The sequence below is a fragment of the Hyaena hyaena genome, unplaced genomic scaffold, assembly GCF_003009895.1.
Source record: "Hyaena hyaena isolate Hyena2069 unplaced genomic scaffold, ASM300989v1 scaffold_75, whole genome shotgun sequence".
Lineage (NCBI taxonomy): Eukaryota > Metazoa > Chordata > Mammalia > Carnivora > Hyaenidae > Hyaena > Hyaena hyaena.
The window spans coordinates 1,582,949-1,600,521 of NW_024080707.1; the positions used below are offsets into that span (position 1 = coordinate 1,582,949).

The 17,573-nt window shown below is 41.1% G+C and overlaps 1 protein-coding gene across 1 annotated transcript in view; it reads left to right on the forward strand.

Annotated features, from left to right (window-relative positions):
* The first annotated feature begins 6,680 nt into the window (after nucleotides 1-6,680).
* The window catches only part of RAVER2 (ribonucleoprotein, PTB binding 2), an 87,649-nt gene continuing 76,756 nt past the window's right edge, over nucleotides 6,681-17,573 (forward strand). Inside the window, exon 1 of the mRNA XM_039233415.1 lies at nucleotides 6,681-6,935. Coding sequence (XP_039089346.1) covers nucleotides 6,681-6,935 — 255 coding nt within the window. The remainder of the gene's footprint in view (nucleotides 6,936-17,573) is intronic.

The following is a 17,573-nucleotide window of genomic DNA, read 5'->3' on the forward strand; positions in this document are numbered from 1 at the left end:
GCCTATATTGAGCTTGGTATCTTCTTAAACTGTTCCCTCCTTCATTTGTGGCATCATCTCCATCCAATCTCTCATATTAGAAACCATGATGTCTTTCTTAAATTCTTTGTCTTTGCTGACATCTAGTAAATTAGCAAGACTTCTAAAAATAATGAGAATTTACTACTACTACTGCTGCTGCTGCTGCTGCTGCTGCTGCTGCTGCTGCTACTGCTATTGCCTTGTTAGCTTGCCCTGGAGCTAAGCACTCTGCTAAGCCTTTTATATACGTTACCTCATCTAATCCTCATAATAGCCTTTAATAATACCCTGTGGGTGCTGTTATTATCTCCGTTTTAGAGATGAAAAGTCTGAGGCTCAGCATATTTGAATTATTCTCTCATGTTTTAAATAGCTTGCTCCAGATACACAGAATTGAATCCAGGTATTTTAACTCCAGATCCTGCTTTCTCCATCACTATATTCTGCTTGTACTTTGCTCTCTTGCGTTTCTCTCAAAAAAGTCTCACAAATCTAGCCCCTCCTTCAGCTACAGTTACACAAGTTCACATACCTGAGCTCCAAAAGCTGATGGATTTGCGTTGGAATCCTGGAGCCCCTAACTACTGTGTGACTCTGGACCAGTTACCTTCTCTGACTTTGGTTCCTCACTGGCAAACAGGTATGTACTAGCTACATTACAGGTTGACGATAGGGTTTAAAATTAAATAATACAAAGAAAAAATAAGGAATGCGGCATAGGCATAGGTAACCTATGTAAAGCTCTATACACTTAATACATATAAGTTACACTATGCTTATTTCCATCTGTTACTGTTACTACTCGACTTGAGCATAAACCCATAAAGGTTTTTACTTTGTTTCAAAAGATTTCTAACTGGTCTCCCTGACCTAAGACCTGCTAAATTCATTCTCTCAGTTGTTGTCGGAATTATTTTTCCTAAAGCTGTATCTGATCATGTCATGCCCCTAAGGAGCCTCTAATAACGCTTTTCTCTGTGAGTTTGTCTTTTGTGCCATATTAAAGCATTGGAATCAACTTCTTAAAATGGAATGACACCTGCTATCATTCTCACTTATTTTCCACCACTCTCACACAAGTAGCACAGCTTTCATTAACACCAAACTTATTATTTCATGTTTATGCCAGCTCCTTTGATGCGTTTGGGTCTCTTTCTGTTCCCTGTTTCAGTACTTACCCTTTGGCATCTAGAAAACTCCTTCTTATCCTTCAAGACCCAGTTCCTCATGGTACCTTCCCCTAAGTCAAAATCAAACACCCCTCTGTGCTAATAAGAGTATATTTAGTCATAGTATTTATCATGCCAAATTTGCAGTTACTGAGTTGCAATTACTTTCCCTAGGGAAAAGACCATTTCCAAATAAAAACTCATCGAATTTGGTGTGTTTGTACAGTATCTGGTACATTGCAGGCAATCACTGTATGTCATTGAATGAATAAATGACAAAACTTTCTTACTAAATTTACAAAGCCTTACAAAAATAGGGGTGCCTGGGTGGCTCAGGCAGTTGAACATTCAACTCTTGATTGTGGCTCAGATTATGATCCTAGGGCCTGTGATTGAGCCCTGCATTGGGTTCCCTGCTGAGTGTGGAGCCTGCTTAAGAGTCTCTCTCTCTCTCTCTCTCTCTCTCTCTCTCTCTCTCCCCCCTCCCTCTCTCTCTCTCTCTCGTCTCGTCTCTGTCTCTCTCTTCCCTTCCCTCTCTTCCCCTCCCTCTCCCCCCTCCCCTGCTCGTGCTCTTTCTCTCTCAAAATAAAACAAATATTTAAAAATATACATGTACAAAAATAACCTCCAAAAGTTTTGAAAATAAGGGCAAAAATGAGCCCTGAACATGTTTTGAGAACAAGGTAATTATATAGATCATGATAATCACCAGTGGCTATTGGTAAATACGTTGCAGCTTGATAATTATACTCCACTTCGGGTTCAGATTAGAATGTTCCTCTAATTTGCCACAGAAGCTGCTATTTGAAGAGGCTAAAACCTGGGATGAGAGGACCTCTTTGAATTGTAGTAGCACTTCCAAGTCTTTGCAGTTTCCATCCATTTGTCTCATGTGGTAATAATAACCAATTCAGTTAAATAATTCAAAATGAGTAAGTTCTGTTATTTCTCTGAATTCCTTGGAAGCAGTTGAGCCAAAGTAATGAGGAAAATCATTGATTTGAAAACTAGAGCAGTATTCATCAAAATGTGAAAAATGACTCATTAACGGCACATGATATCAATTTAGTGTGTTCCCCCCCCCCCCAGCAATTAAAAAGAAGGAACAGAATAGAAAATGCTACATACAGCATGCTGCATCAGATATGGGTATGTTATTTTATAAAATTTTTGTTATAGTTATACGTGTGTGTGTGTTTGTGTGTGTGTGTGTGTGCGCGTGCGCACGCACACATGGGCATGTATGGGTGTGTTTACTGGGTTGTGATGTAAAATGTATTTCCCACTATGGCATTTATTTCCCACTAGACTGGGAAGTTTGAAAGTCACCACCCTATAGGACACAGCAATATTGTTCAAGGAGTTGGATCATGTCCAAGTACCCACTTAATAAAATTGATTTAAATTTGATAACATTGTAATCATGCCCCACTTGGGGCGCCCAAACTGTAATTATATAATCATACTTCCAAACGCATAATCAATACCTCATTCATTCAGCAGACTTGGCTTCAAATAACGTTTAATTATTTCCAAAGTCAAACCCATCTCTGAAAGATGCATGCTCACTACTACAGAAGCTATGCCAAAAAATTTGCCATAGATTCTGAAGTCAATACCAAAAAAGTAGTTTGAAAAATATTTTCAGCAAAAGCAACATAACTAAAATTAGACTCAGAGCACTGTTTTCCAGGACTACTTCTGAAGTTTCTGTTTGCATGTGTATCACAAATTTAATTATAATCATTGTATAATTTTCTTCCAATGAGACTGAGAAAAGTTTTCACACAGAAAACTTATTTTATTATTTCTGTGTCCCAGTGCCCGTGTGTATGTGTGTATTCTAGAACATAAGAGGCATTTAATAAGTGTTAGGAAGATAGAACTCATTTGGATATATACATGTTCTGAAACGTAAATGAATGACTCAAGGTCAGAGCACATGCTAAGGCTATTCATGCTTTAAAGAATATACTTTAAAGAATCTCAGGGCACCTGGGTGGCTCAGTTGGTTAAGTGTCCAACTTCAGCTTAGGTCATGATCTCACAGTTCATGAGGTCAAGCCTGCACTGGGTTCTGTGCTGACAGCTCAGAGCCTGGAGCCTGCTTTGGATTCTGTGTCTCCCTCTCTCTCTGCCCTTCCTTCCCCTCTTTCTCAAAAATAAAATAAACATTAAAGAAATTTTTAAAAAGAATATATTTCTAGTCTTGCAACCTCAAAACAGGGCTTTACTGGAATTTAAAATTCATAACATTTTAAATCAAAGGAATAAAATTTAAAACAAAATGAGATATTGTTCTGATATCAAATTATCCTGAATGCAAGTGGGGAAATGAACACTCTCAGGCAATGTGTGTGATAGGGAAAACTGAAGAAGGTAGTTGGGAAATACACATCAAAAATCTGTAAGTATACTTATTCTATGATGAAGAAATTTTGCTTCTAGTTCTTTTTCTATGGCAAATTAAGAATCGATAACATAGATGCAAGGATATTAATGTCAGGGCTTTTAACAATAGACAAAGATGTCTAATATTAAGAAATTAGGGGCATAAATTATGGTGATTCTCACAATAGAACAATACGTAGCCATGGAAAATAATAATGTTCAATTATATTGGCAAAGAAGAAGGCTCAGAAATATGTACTGTAAAAAAACAGGTAATAAAGCTATAAACTGTAAAATATCATTTCAAACATTTATTTTATTTTTTAAAGTGTATTTATTTATTTTGAGGATGAGTGCAAGTGGGGGAGAGGCAGAGAGGGAGAGAGAGAGAATCCAAGCAGGCTCTGCACTATCAGCCTGATGGGGAGCTCCTACCCACAAACCATGAGACAGTGCCCTGAGCAGAAGTCAAATACTTAACTGACTGAACCACCTAGGCACCCCTCATTTTAAATATTTATGAGGTTAAATTCACATAACATAATGAAACGTTTTACAGTGAACAATTCAGTGGCTGTTTAGTACCTTCACATTATTGGCCAACAACCACCTCTGTCTAGTTCCAAAACGTTTTCATCACCCCAAAAGGAAACTGTACCCATTAAGCAGTCCTCCTTCCTTCAATCCCTGGTAATCATTAATCTGCATTATGTCTTCTATGGATTTACTTATTCTGGATATTTCATATACATGGATCATACCTATGTGACCTTTTGTTGCTTCACTTAGCTTAATGTTCTGTCTTTTAAAAATAATTTTAAAAATATGTGTTTACTTGGGGCGCCTGGGTGGCTTAGTCGGTTAAGCGTCTGACTTTCGCTTAGGTCGTGATCTCGTGCTTCGTGGGTTCGAGCCCCGCGTCAGGCTCTGTGCTGACTGCCAGCTCAGAGCCTGGAGCCTATTTCGGAGTCTGTGACTCCCTCTCTCTCTGACCCTCCCCTGCTCATGCTGTCTCTCTCTCTCTCTCCTAGAAATAAATAAAAATAAAAAAAAATTTTAATGTTTATTTATATTTGAGAGAGAGAGAGGAGACAGAGCACGAGCAGGGGAGAGGCAGAGGTGGGGTGTGGGGGCGACAAAATCTGAAGCAGGCTCCCAGGCTCTGAGCCATCAGCACAGAACCTGATGCAGGGCTCCAACTCACCAGCAATGAGATCATGACCTGAACTGAAGTCGNCTATTTCGGAGTCTGTGACTCCCTCTCTCTCTGACCCTCCCCTGCTCACGCTGTCTCTCTCTCTCTCCTAGAAATAAATAAAACATTTAAAAAAATATATTTACTTACTTTTGACACACACACACACACACACACACACACACACACACACACACAGAATGTGAGCAAGGGAGGGGCAGAGAGAGAGGGAGACACAGAATCCGAAGCAGTCTCCAGGCTCTGAGCCATCAGCACAGAACCTGATGCGGGGCTCAAACTCACGAACCATAGGATCATGACCTGAGCCGAAGTCCGATGCTTAACCAACTGAACCACTCTGGTGCCCCTTAATATTCTGTCTAATAGCAGTACTATTCCTTCTTATGGCTGAATAATATTCCTTGCATGTATATACCACAATGTATCTGTTCATGGGTAGATGCACATTTAGGTTTTTTCCACCCTTTGGCTATTGGAAATAGTTTTGCTATGAACATGAGTATACTGCAGAATCATTTAAATGATCTAACCACCAACTGGTAGAGAATAACTTCAGGAATATTAAGGGTCATTACTTTGGGATTACAGGGGAATCTTTTTATATTATTAAGAACATTGCGCTTTAGAATTAAGCAGACTAGACTCCATTTCTTCATGTGTAAAGTGGGGAAATAGAACCTAAAACAAAACTGCGTTATTGTGAAGATGAGATGAAATCTATGTAAAGGACTTAGAACTATGTGGAGGTACAGTGTAAGAACTGAATGCACAGTATTTTTTAATCCTTTGTTTTTCCTTTTCTGTCACCTTCATCTAAAATATGTTCCCCTAACAGAATAATACTGGTGTTAAACAGGGTTTATTTGTTTTACAGATAAATTTGCATGCTACACATTTAAGATGCATAGTCCTCTCTGCTGATACTCATTTGAGCTGGTGCCAAAGGGTGCTGATGGTTTGATCTGATAACATCACTTTGACGGAGTCTAGTTCTACAATGTAACTCTGCAAGTTTCAATTAGGGCATTCTCCAGTCCCCTGCCATAACTCCTCTTCCATGTTAGTCTTTGTTTCAGGATCGTTTTATAATGTTGCACATGCAACCATCTAGGCTTTTTACATTTTAATACTTTACCACCGGGAACGGTGAAGAGCAGTCTTTCTGGTGCGTGGCTAGGAAAATACTTTGCTATCAGGTTTTTCCAAATGTATAAAATTTCCTCCAGAATATCTCTGTACTACCTAGAAAAATCTCAAATTTTATTTTTCATCGTGAACTCAAACTTCTTTGCCAAATATGCACATCTTGAGCACGTAAGGTTGAGGTCCGGGAGCCTGCAGGGCACCTCCCCGGGTTTGGGGAGCCCCAACTGGCATCTGCAGCCACCGAGCCTCCCCAACGCGGGAGTTTTGAGGAGAGCCCGGGGACAGCTGGGCGTCACGTGGAGGGGCCGCGCAGGGACCCCCCCCCGTCCCGCCCCCACTCGGGAAGCTGCGGCTAAGAGGCCGCATCCCTAGAGCCCAAGTCTGGGCGTTCGCTACGGCCTCGCGAGGAGGGGAGCAGCCAGCCCGCGGCGCACAGGTGTCCGGTGGCGGCGCCCGGGCCCCCACCGGCGCGCAGGGCGGGATGGGCGCCGCCCGTGCGCGGGGGCTGGGGCCCGGGGGGAGGTTCCCGCGAGGTGGTTCTCGGGCTCCTCCTCGGCGCTCAGGTTTCCTCTCCCGCCCGCCGGCTGCTGGCTGCGGCGCCGCCTCCCTCCCCCTCGCGGCCGGGCCCACTCTGCGGCCTCTGCCCGCCTCGCCCCCGCCCGGGCCTCCTCCCGCTTTCTCTCTCCTCTTCCCCTCGAGCCTCCGGAGGAGCCCGCAGCCGAGGGGCGCCCGGGAAGATGGCGGCGGCGGGAGGCGGCAGCGGCGAGGGGGGCGCGGGCCTGGGCGGCGCGGCGGGGCCGGGGTCGGGGTCTGGGTCGGGGCCTCGCGGGCCGGGTCCCTCCGCCGGCGCGAGCGAGGACCCTGCCCCGGGCTCCGCGCCCAGCGCGCTGCACCCCGAAGAGGTCGCCGCGCGGCTGCAGCGGATGCATCGGGAGCTGAGCAACCGCAGGAAAATCCTGGTGAAAAACCTGCCCCAGGACAGCAACTGCCAGGTACGGAGACAGGACGTTGAGGCGGCCCGTCCCGGGGACATCGGGGCAGGGCTTCCAAGGGAAGCTGCGCGGAGGTGGCCGAGCGGGTGCCCGGCGCCTTGGAACGGTCGGGGGAAGGAGGGCGTCGCTGCCGAGTTAGAACCGTCCGTCGATTTTGCAAAGCCCACGGGCTTCTGAGCCTGCGCCCCCCCTGCCGGGTGGCACGGTAGGAAACTGAGGCTCCGAGAAGCAAAGCACGGGTCCAAGGTCACGGGAATCGGGGGCGGCTGCCTTTCGTTCGCCCCGCTCTTTCCTTCCCCTGTGGCCCTTGGGTGAGGGTAGAGAGAGAAGTCGGTGAAATAGTAGGGGAAAGGAAGTGGAGTGGAAGTGAGCCGAGGAGCACAGTTTTGGGGGACCAAGTTTTCGGGGCCACCTTGAGAGGGACGGAGGGTTCCCCCCTAGGGTCCTCCGGCCTTGGGCGTGCCATGGGGGGGGGCGGGGTCATGAGAGAGCTGAAAGTGAGTTTTGCTATTGCAGAAGCACTTGCCCAAGTTTGTATGAAAGAACTCTGCCCTCCACCCCCATCCCCGGTTTACCAGGGCCCCGGAATGGAGAGGTTTATCGCTGCGCTTTGGGGAACCTTGCGTCCACCTTCTGTCATGTCAAGTCCTGGAGGATTTGTTACTTAGCGACTCTAAGGAAGCTTAAAGAGGCTACTTTGTGTCTTTGATCCAGATTTACTGTTGCTTTAAGATTAGAAACTCTGCATCTATTTACCCCCCGCCCACCCCACCCCCCTTTATTGCCAAAGTCTACATGCTCATTGTAGAAAAGTGAGAAAATACAGGAAGGTGCCAAGGAGGAAAATAGAAATCACCTGTATTTTCTCTTTAATTGAAGTATAGTTAACACGATGTTATATTAGTTTCAGGTGTACAAAATAGTGATTGGACAATTCTATAGGTTAGACATTGCTCACCACAGTGTTCCCGTCTGTCACCATAGAAAGTTATTACAATGTTATGGACTAGTTTCCTGATGCGGTACTTCTCATACTCGTGATGGACTTCTAACTGGAAGTTTGTGCCTCTTAATCTCCTTCACCTGTTTCACACACCCCCTCCCCCGCCTGTCCCTTCTGGCAACTACCAGTTCTCTGTGTCAGTGAGTCTGTTTCTGTTTTGTTCTTTTGTTTTTTAGATACCATATATAAGTGAAATCACATGGTATTTGTCTTTCTCCGTCTATTTCACTTAGCATAATACCCTGCAGGTCCATCCATGTTGTCCCCAGTGCTAAGGAAATACTTGCGTATTTCTGGTATTTAAAGACAACCATTGTTAACATAAGATACTATCCTTCTCCCTTTTCCTGTGTCTATGTATGCATATGTATTTTGGTTTTACAAAAAAAAAGGAAGAGAAGCCATGTCTGATTCTTCAGTGTTTCTTAATTGTCTAGATGTTTGTGTATATTTCACATATAGCTTGAATTTAAATATTTTGTGTGGATGGAGCAGGGTAGGTTGTCCTGGCGGTGGCAGATTTGAGCCGATTCATGTGGTTCCTTCTATAAGGGGATATAGGGAATTGTAAGTGGGCTGGCGATTGATAATTGCAGGGCAGTTCTTCTGTAAGACCCTTAAAATAATGAGAGCGGTACCTCATTACTTTGTAAATAGACCTCACATTCTATTCACAGTAAATGAGAGCATATAACCTTGTAACCCATATGCATGGGGGGCCATTTTGTTAACCAGCAGTGTAAAAAGTCTCTGTCAATATGATATAGCTCATCCCTCCTTCAGCGCTTCCCATCTGTCAGGTAAGATTTTGTGATGCTCCCTATAAGAACACCTGCAATAGGCTCATTTCATAGAAGCAAATTTCCCCTACCTACGCAAATAGAAGACCGCAAGGGGGTTCAGGAAGAGGAAGGCCTGAAGAAGCAGGTGGCATTAAAAAAAGTTGAAGGAATAACAGCTCTGTGTGTAGATAATCTAGAAGAAGAGAGATGGAGAAGAGTCTTAATTTTCTTTTGTTACTACATTTCCTTGCATTCTAAAAATATTTAGACACAAAATTCTAGACAGTTTGCTCTATTCTTGTTTTGCTGTACCATTCTCATTTCCTTTATTAAGAGCCACGAAAAAAAAATAAAGGGTCCAAACACAGGAACGGTTTTAATTGGTATTAGTGATGAATGGAGGTTTTTTTTTTTTTTGAGAATTCTACTGATTTGTATTTTTGAGATATTTTTTCTCTGTTATAACTTTATCTTTAGCCTAAATCTTAGAATTTTCTGTAAAGTAGCAACTGTAAACTATTGAATAAAATTGGTATCAGATCTACATGTCTAGATGAGTTTTTTACTGCCGACTATCTTAAAATTTCATGTTAAATCCTTAGGCCACATTTTTTTGAGAATTGAAGAGTTTCATCTAAAAACAAAAATAGTTATTAGGACCTAGAGATTAGTTTCCAGATTTATTCTAGCATTTATTTTTTTCTATTCTGATTTATATTATAAAATGTTGTTTTTAACATTTATGATGTGTAGCTTTAAAGTCTAAACCTATCAGTGCACAGATAACATTTGAGTAGTGTTTCTTTCTGTCATCTTCTGTAGTTGTATCTTTGCTGGTTTTCTGATCACAGTCATAACTATCAGTGGTCTGTGTTACATTAATTAAGTATAGTAGAGCAAAATATGCTAATTTTTAAAAACAGTTGAAAGTCTTTAATTAGATTGAGAATAGCTATTTTTATTGGTTGAATAAAATTAACATACACCTAACCTACTCTTAAGTTGTAATAGTCTTATGAATATATTCTGCAAGGATTTTTTATATTTTATCTTTTATTTCCCTTAACAATTCTAATGTCTGATTCTAATGTTCCTCTCAGTGGCTGCAGTTTACTGTCAACTTAGAAATGAGGATTTAACTTTAATTTTCAGTTGTGCCTTTTAGCATTTATTACTTGGCTAAACTACCAATTTACTTCTTATGAAACAACTAATGTGGTTTAAGAAGGTTACTACTTTTTGTTCAGTCGTTAAGTAATCAGATATTTTAAATGCTCAAATTCTTGTTCTTCTCTAGAAGACTCTATCAGTTCATTCATTCTTTTATTCTAGAATATTACATTAAGGATCAAGGCCATTCCTCATTGTAGTTCTCAAGTCTGTAGAAAAGTTACGTTGGTAACTGATTAGTAGGAGCCCAGTAATACTCATTGAACATTTTTAAAACAAAGGTGTTTTCTTTATTGAAATTTTACTCAAATTTTAATTTTAGGTAAAATCAGTTCTCAGAAGCTGTCTCATTGAATAGTTACTGTGCAGTCAGGTGCTGTCTGGTCGGCCTCCTAGGTTTTCTTGAATTCTCTTAGCCTCTGTGTTTTCATAGTCTCAGCTTTGGTTCATGTCCCTTTTTATCTCTTGTCCAGACTATTACAACTTTTCTGTTTGTCATCTACCCTCATTATTGTCCTGTGTCTTATGTTTTAGCTCATCCTGCTTACTGCTTCCCTTGAGAGAACTCTTCAAAGCACAAATCCAATAGTGTCACTCTACTGCAAAGAAAGAAAGGGAGAGAGACAGAAAGAAAGAAAAGGAGAGAAAATGAGAAGAAAGGAAAGGTTTAGCTCTACATTCTCAAAATCTTCATCAAATGGCCCTCAACTTGTCTCTTTTTCTCATATCGTAAGGAATAGTGAAGCTCAATTAGCTTATTCCAAGAGTGAAATGGCTTTGAAGCTTCATGTTTCTGACTGAAAAATTCATGTTAATGTTTTGTTCTACTAGTAAACATGGAGTTAATGTACAAATGATGACTTAAACTTGTTTCACTGCCTTACAACTTTTTTTCATAAACCTGACACTTAAGAAGATGGACATATTTATCCGATGATTTTCCATACTCCTTATTACCATGGAGTACTCAGACCTTGGATTGAAAGGCATGACATATTAGGATAGAAATATAAGATTCAAGGCTTTTTGTGACTTGGCGCTTGCCCACATTTGCAGTCTCCTTTCTTACTAGTCCTATACTGGATTCTGGTCTGGCTTCATCAAGCTACCTACATCCCCAAATGCTTCAGACCACTGTGCTTTGAATATTTATAGAAATGTCTTTGCATGTTTGTGTTTTGGAATGTAATTTTTGTGATTAATTTATCATGAATAACATTTCTAATAATTATAATTAAAGCGAATAATAACAATATTGAAAATACGGGTTCTTATTCAGAATAGCCATTGTGTGTGTGTGTGTGTGTGTGTGAATAGTCTTTTGCAACTCTGAATTTAGAATTTTAAGGTAATGTTCTAATACGTGTTTTTTGTTGGACTTTCTATACATTGGTTTACATTTGTTGGTTAACCTGGTTCTGTTTCAAAAGAATAGTTAACTGGGGTTTCAAAATGGAGAAAACAGTGGCATTTATTCTCTATACTGTTTGAATTCACTCAGTTTTTTCCTACCATGTTATGTATGTGTACATGTGTTTTGTTCTTGTTTTAGATTTTAGAATCTGAAAGAGACTTTATGGTGTAATTAAGAGAAAATGTGAAGTGCTTAGGGCTAACAGCCAAGATTAGTAATAGAAACAAAACATTGTATTGTCTCACTCTGGACATTATTAACTTTCATTTTGACGTACTCTATTATAATAGTTAATTGAGAAGCTTGATGGTTAATTCACCAAGGTCCATTTCAAAGCACAGTATTATCAGCTAAGCACTTTAGAATCACAAACCACCAAATATAGAGTATTTCAGTTGATTTTTTTTTAAATATTTTTATTTATTTCTAGGAGAGAGAGAGAGACAGCGTGAGCAGGGGAGGGTCAGAGAGAGAGGGAGTCACAGACTGAAACAGGCTCCAGGCTCCGAGCTGGCAGTCAGCACAGAGCCCGACGCGGGGCTCGAACCCACAAACCGCGAGATCATGACCTAAGCGAAAGTCGGACGCTTAACTGACTAAGCCACCCAGGCGCCCCAGTTGATTTTCTTTTTAAAAGCTATTTATTCCTGTGTTTCTTTTGTATTTGTCAGAAACCTATAGCATTTTCTCACTTACTTTGTGTTCTTTAATTGCAAATTTTTATTTTTTTTAAAAAATTTAATGTTTGTTTTTGAGAGAGAGCACACGCAGGGGAGGGCCAGGGGGAGAGGGAGACACAGAATCCAAAGCAGGCTCAGGCTCTGAGCTGTCAGCACAGAGCCTGATGCGAGGCTCAAACCTTTGAACTGTGAGATCATGACCTGAGCCGAAGTCCGACACTTAACCGCTGAGCCACCCAGGCACCCCAACTGTGAGATTTAAAAATATGCATCATTTGTTTTCTCTAATAATCAGTAATTACTGTCTCTTTTCATAATAGGGCTATTATTCACTTTTTCATAATAATACTGGGACTTTTTAACATTTTGAAATTATTCTTCTTATCAAGAATACCATTTTGCATTCTTGGCAAGTTATTCTTAGTGTAGTTACTTAGTGTAGTTTACACAACTTAAAAGTTATCTGTTTCCTAGTGTAGTTAATCAGAATTGCATGATGGACTCTCCTTTTCTGTATGCTTTATTATACCCAATGTAACAAGGACACCTAAAGCTGCTAAAGGAACGTCTAGATTTCTTTTCTTTTTTTTTTTTTTTAAAGATTTTTATTTATTTCTAGGAGACAGAGAGAAAGACAGCGTGAGCAGGGGGAGGGTCAGAGAGAGAGGGAGTCACAGACTGAAACAGGCTCCAGGCTCTGAGCTGGCAGTCAGCACAGAGCCTGACGCGGGGCTCGAACCCACTAACCGCGAGATCATGACCTAAGCAAAAGTCGGACGCTTCACCGACTAAGCCACCCAGACGCCCCGGAATGTCTAGATTTCTTGGTTGTCACTGGCTCACTAAGCTTCTGGTCTTGGCAAGAATTCTTGAAAAGTGTTTCAGCAAAGCTTGTTCTCTGCTCTGAAAACATCTTCAAGAAGAGGAGTCCTTTGTGGTCAGCATCACCATGCTGGATGTTAACAAGCAGTCCAAAGAAGTCTCAGGTGATTTACAGACCATTTCCTAATTAATGGCCAGCTTATGCTTATAAATTATGTTTTGGACTGTAACCTGTTTTCCCATAGAATACTATGGCAGATGGTGTTTACTGTTGTCGGTTAGCATCTTAACAGCTATTTAATGCTGCTGATGCTTCTGACATTTAAGATTATTCTGAATAGTTATAATAACATCTAAACAGCTTTGTGCCAGAACAGGGACTCTTCCAGCTTCCAATCATTGACGGGGACACCTGTGCCTTATGTCAGCACTCAAGAAAGAGCTGTACTCAAGACAGTTGCTCTTTAAATAAACAAGATCTCGAACATCAGGGAAGCATTAAATGAGGTCATCTCTGATGGAAGGCTGTTGCTGGAAAGGGGTCCCTCTGATGCCCTGAGTTTTGTCACTTACTACTTCCGTGTGTACTTGTCTCCGCTACCTTATAGCCAGTGGCCCTTAGGAGCTTCCAGAGCTCATTTCCTAACAGTGGGCAGGATGTTTTATACTTAGCTGTACTTAGACCAGCTGAAACAAGGCAAATAATGGAATGTTAAAATGTAAACAAGGAAAACAAAAATTATCTATAAATGTTCTGTAAGTGCTTATCTGAAACTTTGGCTCTGTTATTTTGTTTGGCTAGGAAGGCAGTTGCCTTCATCTAAGGGGATGATGTGTACTGAGAGAGGTAGTGAGAAGAGGGAAAATCAGACCACCTAGAATGCTTGTCTGTATATTTTGGCTTATGATTATCTGCAGATGATTATTCTTGGTCACTATGCTTACTATCTTTCATTGTTCCTCCAGATCTGTCTCCATCCTTCTCACCTGCGCTGTGTCCTGGGAGACTTATCTTACTGTGGATTGCACTAACCAGGCTCTCTCATCCTCTGGTTTCTGGGTGCATTTGTCCAGAACCACCAGTGGGAGATTAAAGGGTGGAGGAGAGAGAGATTGGAGCATTTACTCGCCCATCTCCCTTTCTACCAGGATACCTTGGGTTGGCTGTTTCCTCTTTCAAAGGTCACAGTTCCTTTCCATTGGCTCTCCATGCATCTAAGCTCTCTGGGTTGTAATCATTCACCTTGCTTCCTTAGGCTTAGAGGTTATGGGAGACTTGTTAACCATAGTCTTTTTTTTTTTTTTTTTTTTTTTTTTAAGGCCTTTGTAGATAGTCTCTTTAAAAAATTCTCTTTGGGATGCCAGGGTGGCTCAGTTGCTTGAGCATCTGACTTCAGTTCTGGTCATGATCTCACCATTTCTGAGATCTGCATTGGGCTCCATGCTGACAGCTCAGAGACTAGAGCCTAGATTCTGTATCTCCCTCTCTCTCTCTCTGCAACCCCAGCCCCCGCCCACTCACGCCTGTTTCTCTCTCTCTCTCTCTCACTCTCAAAAATAAAAGCATTAAAAATCTCTTCTATTACTTAGTTTTTGAGTATGCCATGTTTCTTGCTGAGAACCCAACGCTTTTGCCTACCCAGTTTTCTTTCTTTCTCTTGTCTTTCCTCCTAGCACCCAGATATCCCTTTGAGACTTACCCCTCCCTCATTATTTACCAACTATATGGTTTGAGTCCATTTGATAGAGATCACCCCATTGGCTGACATAAACCAATAGACAGTGTTCTTCCCTTTTGGCATGAGAATTAGTGAAAGCATGGGCCCTAAGCCAGTCAGTATATCATTGTCCCTTGACTGTAGTGATTGTTTCAACCCAATATAACAAGAAGCTTGGGACTTTTGTTTGCTTCTTAAGGGGTTCTCTTTCTTCCTACTGGATATGAATGCAGAGACGCATCGCCCTGTTTGCTGCTGATAGTCTGGGAACAGAGCAGACAACCAAAGAGGTACTGGATGAGGGTAGGGGGTGGGGCACCGGGAAGAGAGAGAAGCTGAGCTGTAGCCCTGGTCAAGCTGTATCTGAGACTTAGCTCTGGATTTCGTACCTATGCAAGCCACTACATTCCTTTGATTTCATGGATTTCAAGTTGGGTCTTCTGATACTACCAACCAATAGTATCCCAATTGATATAGAATTAAAAAAAAGTAAAATCTCGGTATTGGAAGGGATGGCAGAAGACATTTTATCTAACTCTTTTGCTTACTGTATAAGTAAATCCACTTTAAAGTTCTCAACCCATGAATTCTAGCATACTTTTAACACCTTTACTTTTAAAGGCATCACTGCTTAGTATCTTCAGACAGCTTGGTTTTAAATGTCTTATTTATACCGAATATATAACATTAATTTCCCTGAAATTTTGATTTCCTGATCTAACTTCTCCCCTCCCATGATATAGAGAATTTTGTTTGTTAACTTATAATTTCAGTTTCTTCAAATCACTAGTTTTTCAGGTATGAGTCTAAATTTCCTCACAGTCTTCATCATTTTTCCCTGTATGCACGCACTACTACTTTGTCATTGTATTCCTTAAAATGTGGCACCCAAAATTGTGTATGGTTGTCTAATCGAGATCTTCCAGTAATCCCTCTGCCAGAACAAATTTCTCTCTCCTTTGGATATCTATAGCACCAATAAAAAGTTTTGTTTATTGGGTACTTACTATTGCCAGACATTGTATGTTGTATTTTGTTTACGTTATACCTCTCATTTCAAGGCTGTAAAATCAGAATTTCTCATTCCCATTTTGTTAACAGGGAAACAGATACAAAATTGATGTGAAGCAGTTTGCCCAAGGTCATTCAGCTAATTAGCGGCAGGGTGGGAAAGACTCGAGTCTGTTTGGTTCCGAAGCTCCTATTCTTCTCCTACCTTGCCTTGTGACTCTCCACACTCACCGTAATGTGTTTCAAAGGACAGGAATTAAGTAATATTTACCTTTGTGTCACAAATATTTCACCTAGAACCTGACACATTGTTCCAATGTAAATTTAAAACAAGATTACTCACCTACTTTGTTCTGAAATGTTAGACTTCTATTAATAAGCCTGACATCCTCAAGTCTCATGACTGATTTGTAAAATGAAGAAATTTTGCCTTGTAAGATTGTGCTGCTGGCTTTTTTGGCAGTGACGTTACTCCATTTACTTATAATTCAATCAGTCAACTGTTGACGGCTTATGAGTAGGACGAAAGCCATAAACCCTCTCTCCAGGAAAGTGCTTAATATTCCTAGACACGTAGAAATTTGCATGTAATTTCAAGAGATTTTGGATCTCCTGTAACTTCTGCCTGATCTCACTGGGGAATTAAAGGCCCAGGTTGAGAAGTGCCTTTCCAGGCTAAAGTAATTTGATCATGTTTTGGGGACTTCCTGAGTATGGACCACTTGAGCAGATCTAGAGCTCAGAGAGTTTCCATCAGAATCTGTAGTGGGCCATGTTTATGCCAAGGTGGGGTGATCTTCCATCTGGATAGGAGTATAAATCAGGCTCATTAATTTTCTTTCTTAAAAAAGTCAACTGAGTCACTTCATGTTTGTTGTACAACCTCCTTCTTCTCCACCCTCCTCAGCAGTACCAACTGACACTTGAGGCACCGTGCCTGGCACAGAGGTTTACAAAGAATTGCAGTGTATTATTTTCTCCTTAATGGACTAAACATCAAAGATTGGTATGAGGAATATTGCTCTTTATAAATTTTTTAATTAAAAATTTTTTAATGTTTATTCATTTTTGAAAGAGAGAGAGAGCATGAGCGGGGGAGAGGCAGAATGAGAGGGAGACAGAATCTGAGGCAGTCACCAGGCTCTGAGCGGTCAGCATAGAGCCTGATGTGAGACTCGAACCCACGAACCCTGAGAGAATGAACTGAGCTGAAGTGGGACGCTTAACCTATTGAGCCACCCGGGTGCCCTAAGAATATTTCTCTTTAAAACATGGGGAGACAGTTGCCCATTGTGCTGTTCACTGTTCTTCACAACAAGCACTTGATAAGGAAGAAGTTTCTCTCTCTTTTTTTTTTTTTTTAGATTTCTGAGTCCCTAATTCATTGTGGGCCCCTAACCTTGTTTTTCATGCATAGCTTTATTCTGTGCTTATTTTTACTATCATTAGCTTTAGGTTTGTGAATTTATTTCTCACTCCTGTGTACACATATATTCTCCTTGTGTTTGAAGCTGTCTGTTAACTGTTTATTACCACCTGAATGCCAAAATAGCATTACAGGTCATTGAATTTGTTCAAGCCTATACTGGTACGCGTACGTATACTTTGCCTCTTTTCCTATCACTTTGACCTACTTCATCCAACCCCTTTTGTCCCAGCCAATTGGGCTTTATATCTTTCCTCAACCCACTACTGTAATTTTCTGCTCTTAGCTCCCAGCTTGCTTTTATTTCCTGGACTTTGGATCTTCTATTACCCACAAGTTTAACTGCTTGCTTTTGAGTGGGGATTAATCTCCATTTTTCTGACTTTATATACCCTGTGGACTTTTTACAGCCCTGTCTAGACGTAATGGCAGTAAACAAGAACACATGAATCTGGGAAGTTTTGAAATCTCAAACCTACAGAAAAGTATAATACAAAGAACTTTTCTCCCTGAACTGTTTGTGAGTACTAACATGATGCTTTTCCACCCTGAGTACTTCATTGTGTATTTCCTACAAATTTGGACTTTCTCCACCATAACCACATCACTGCC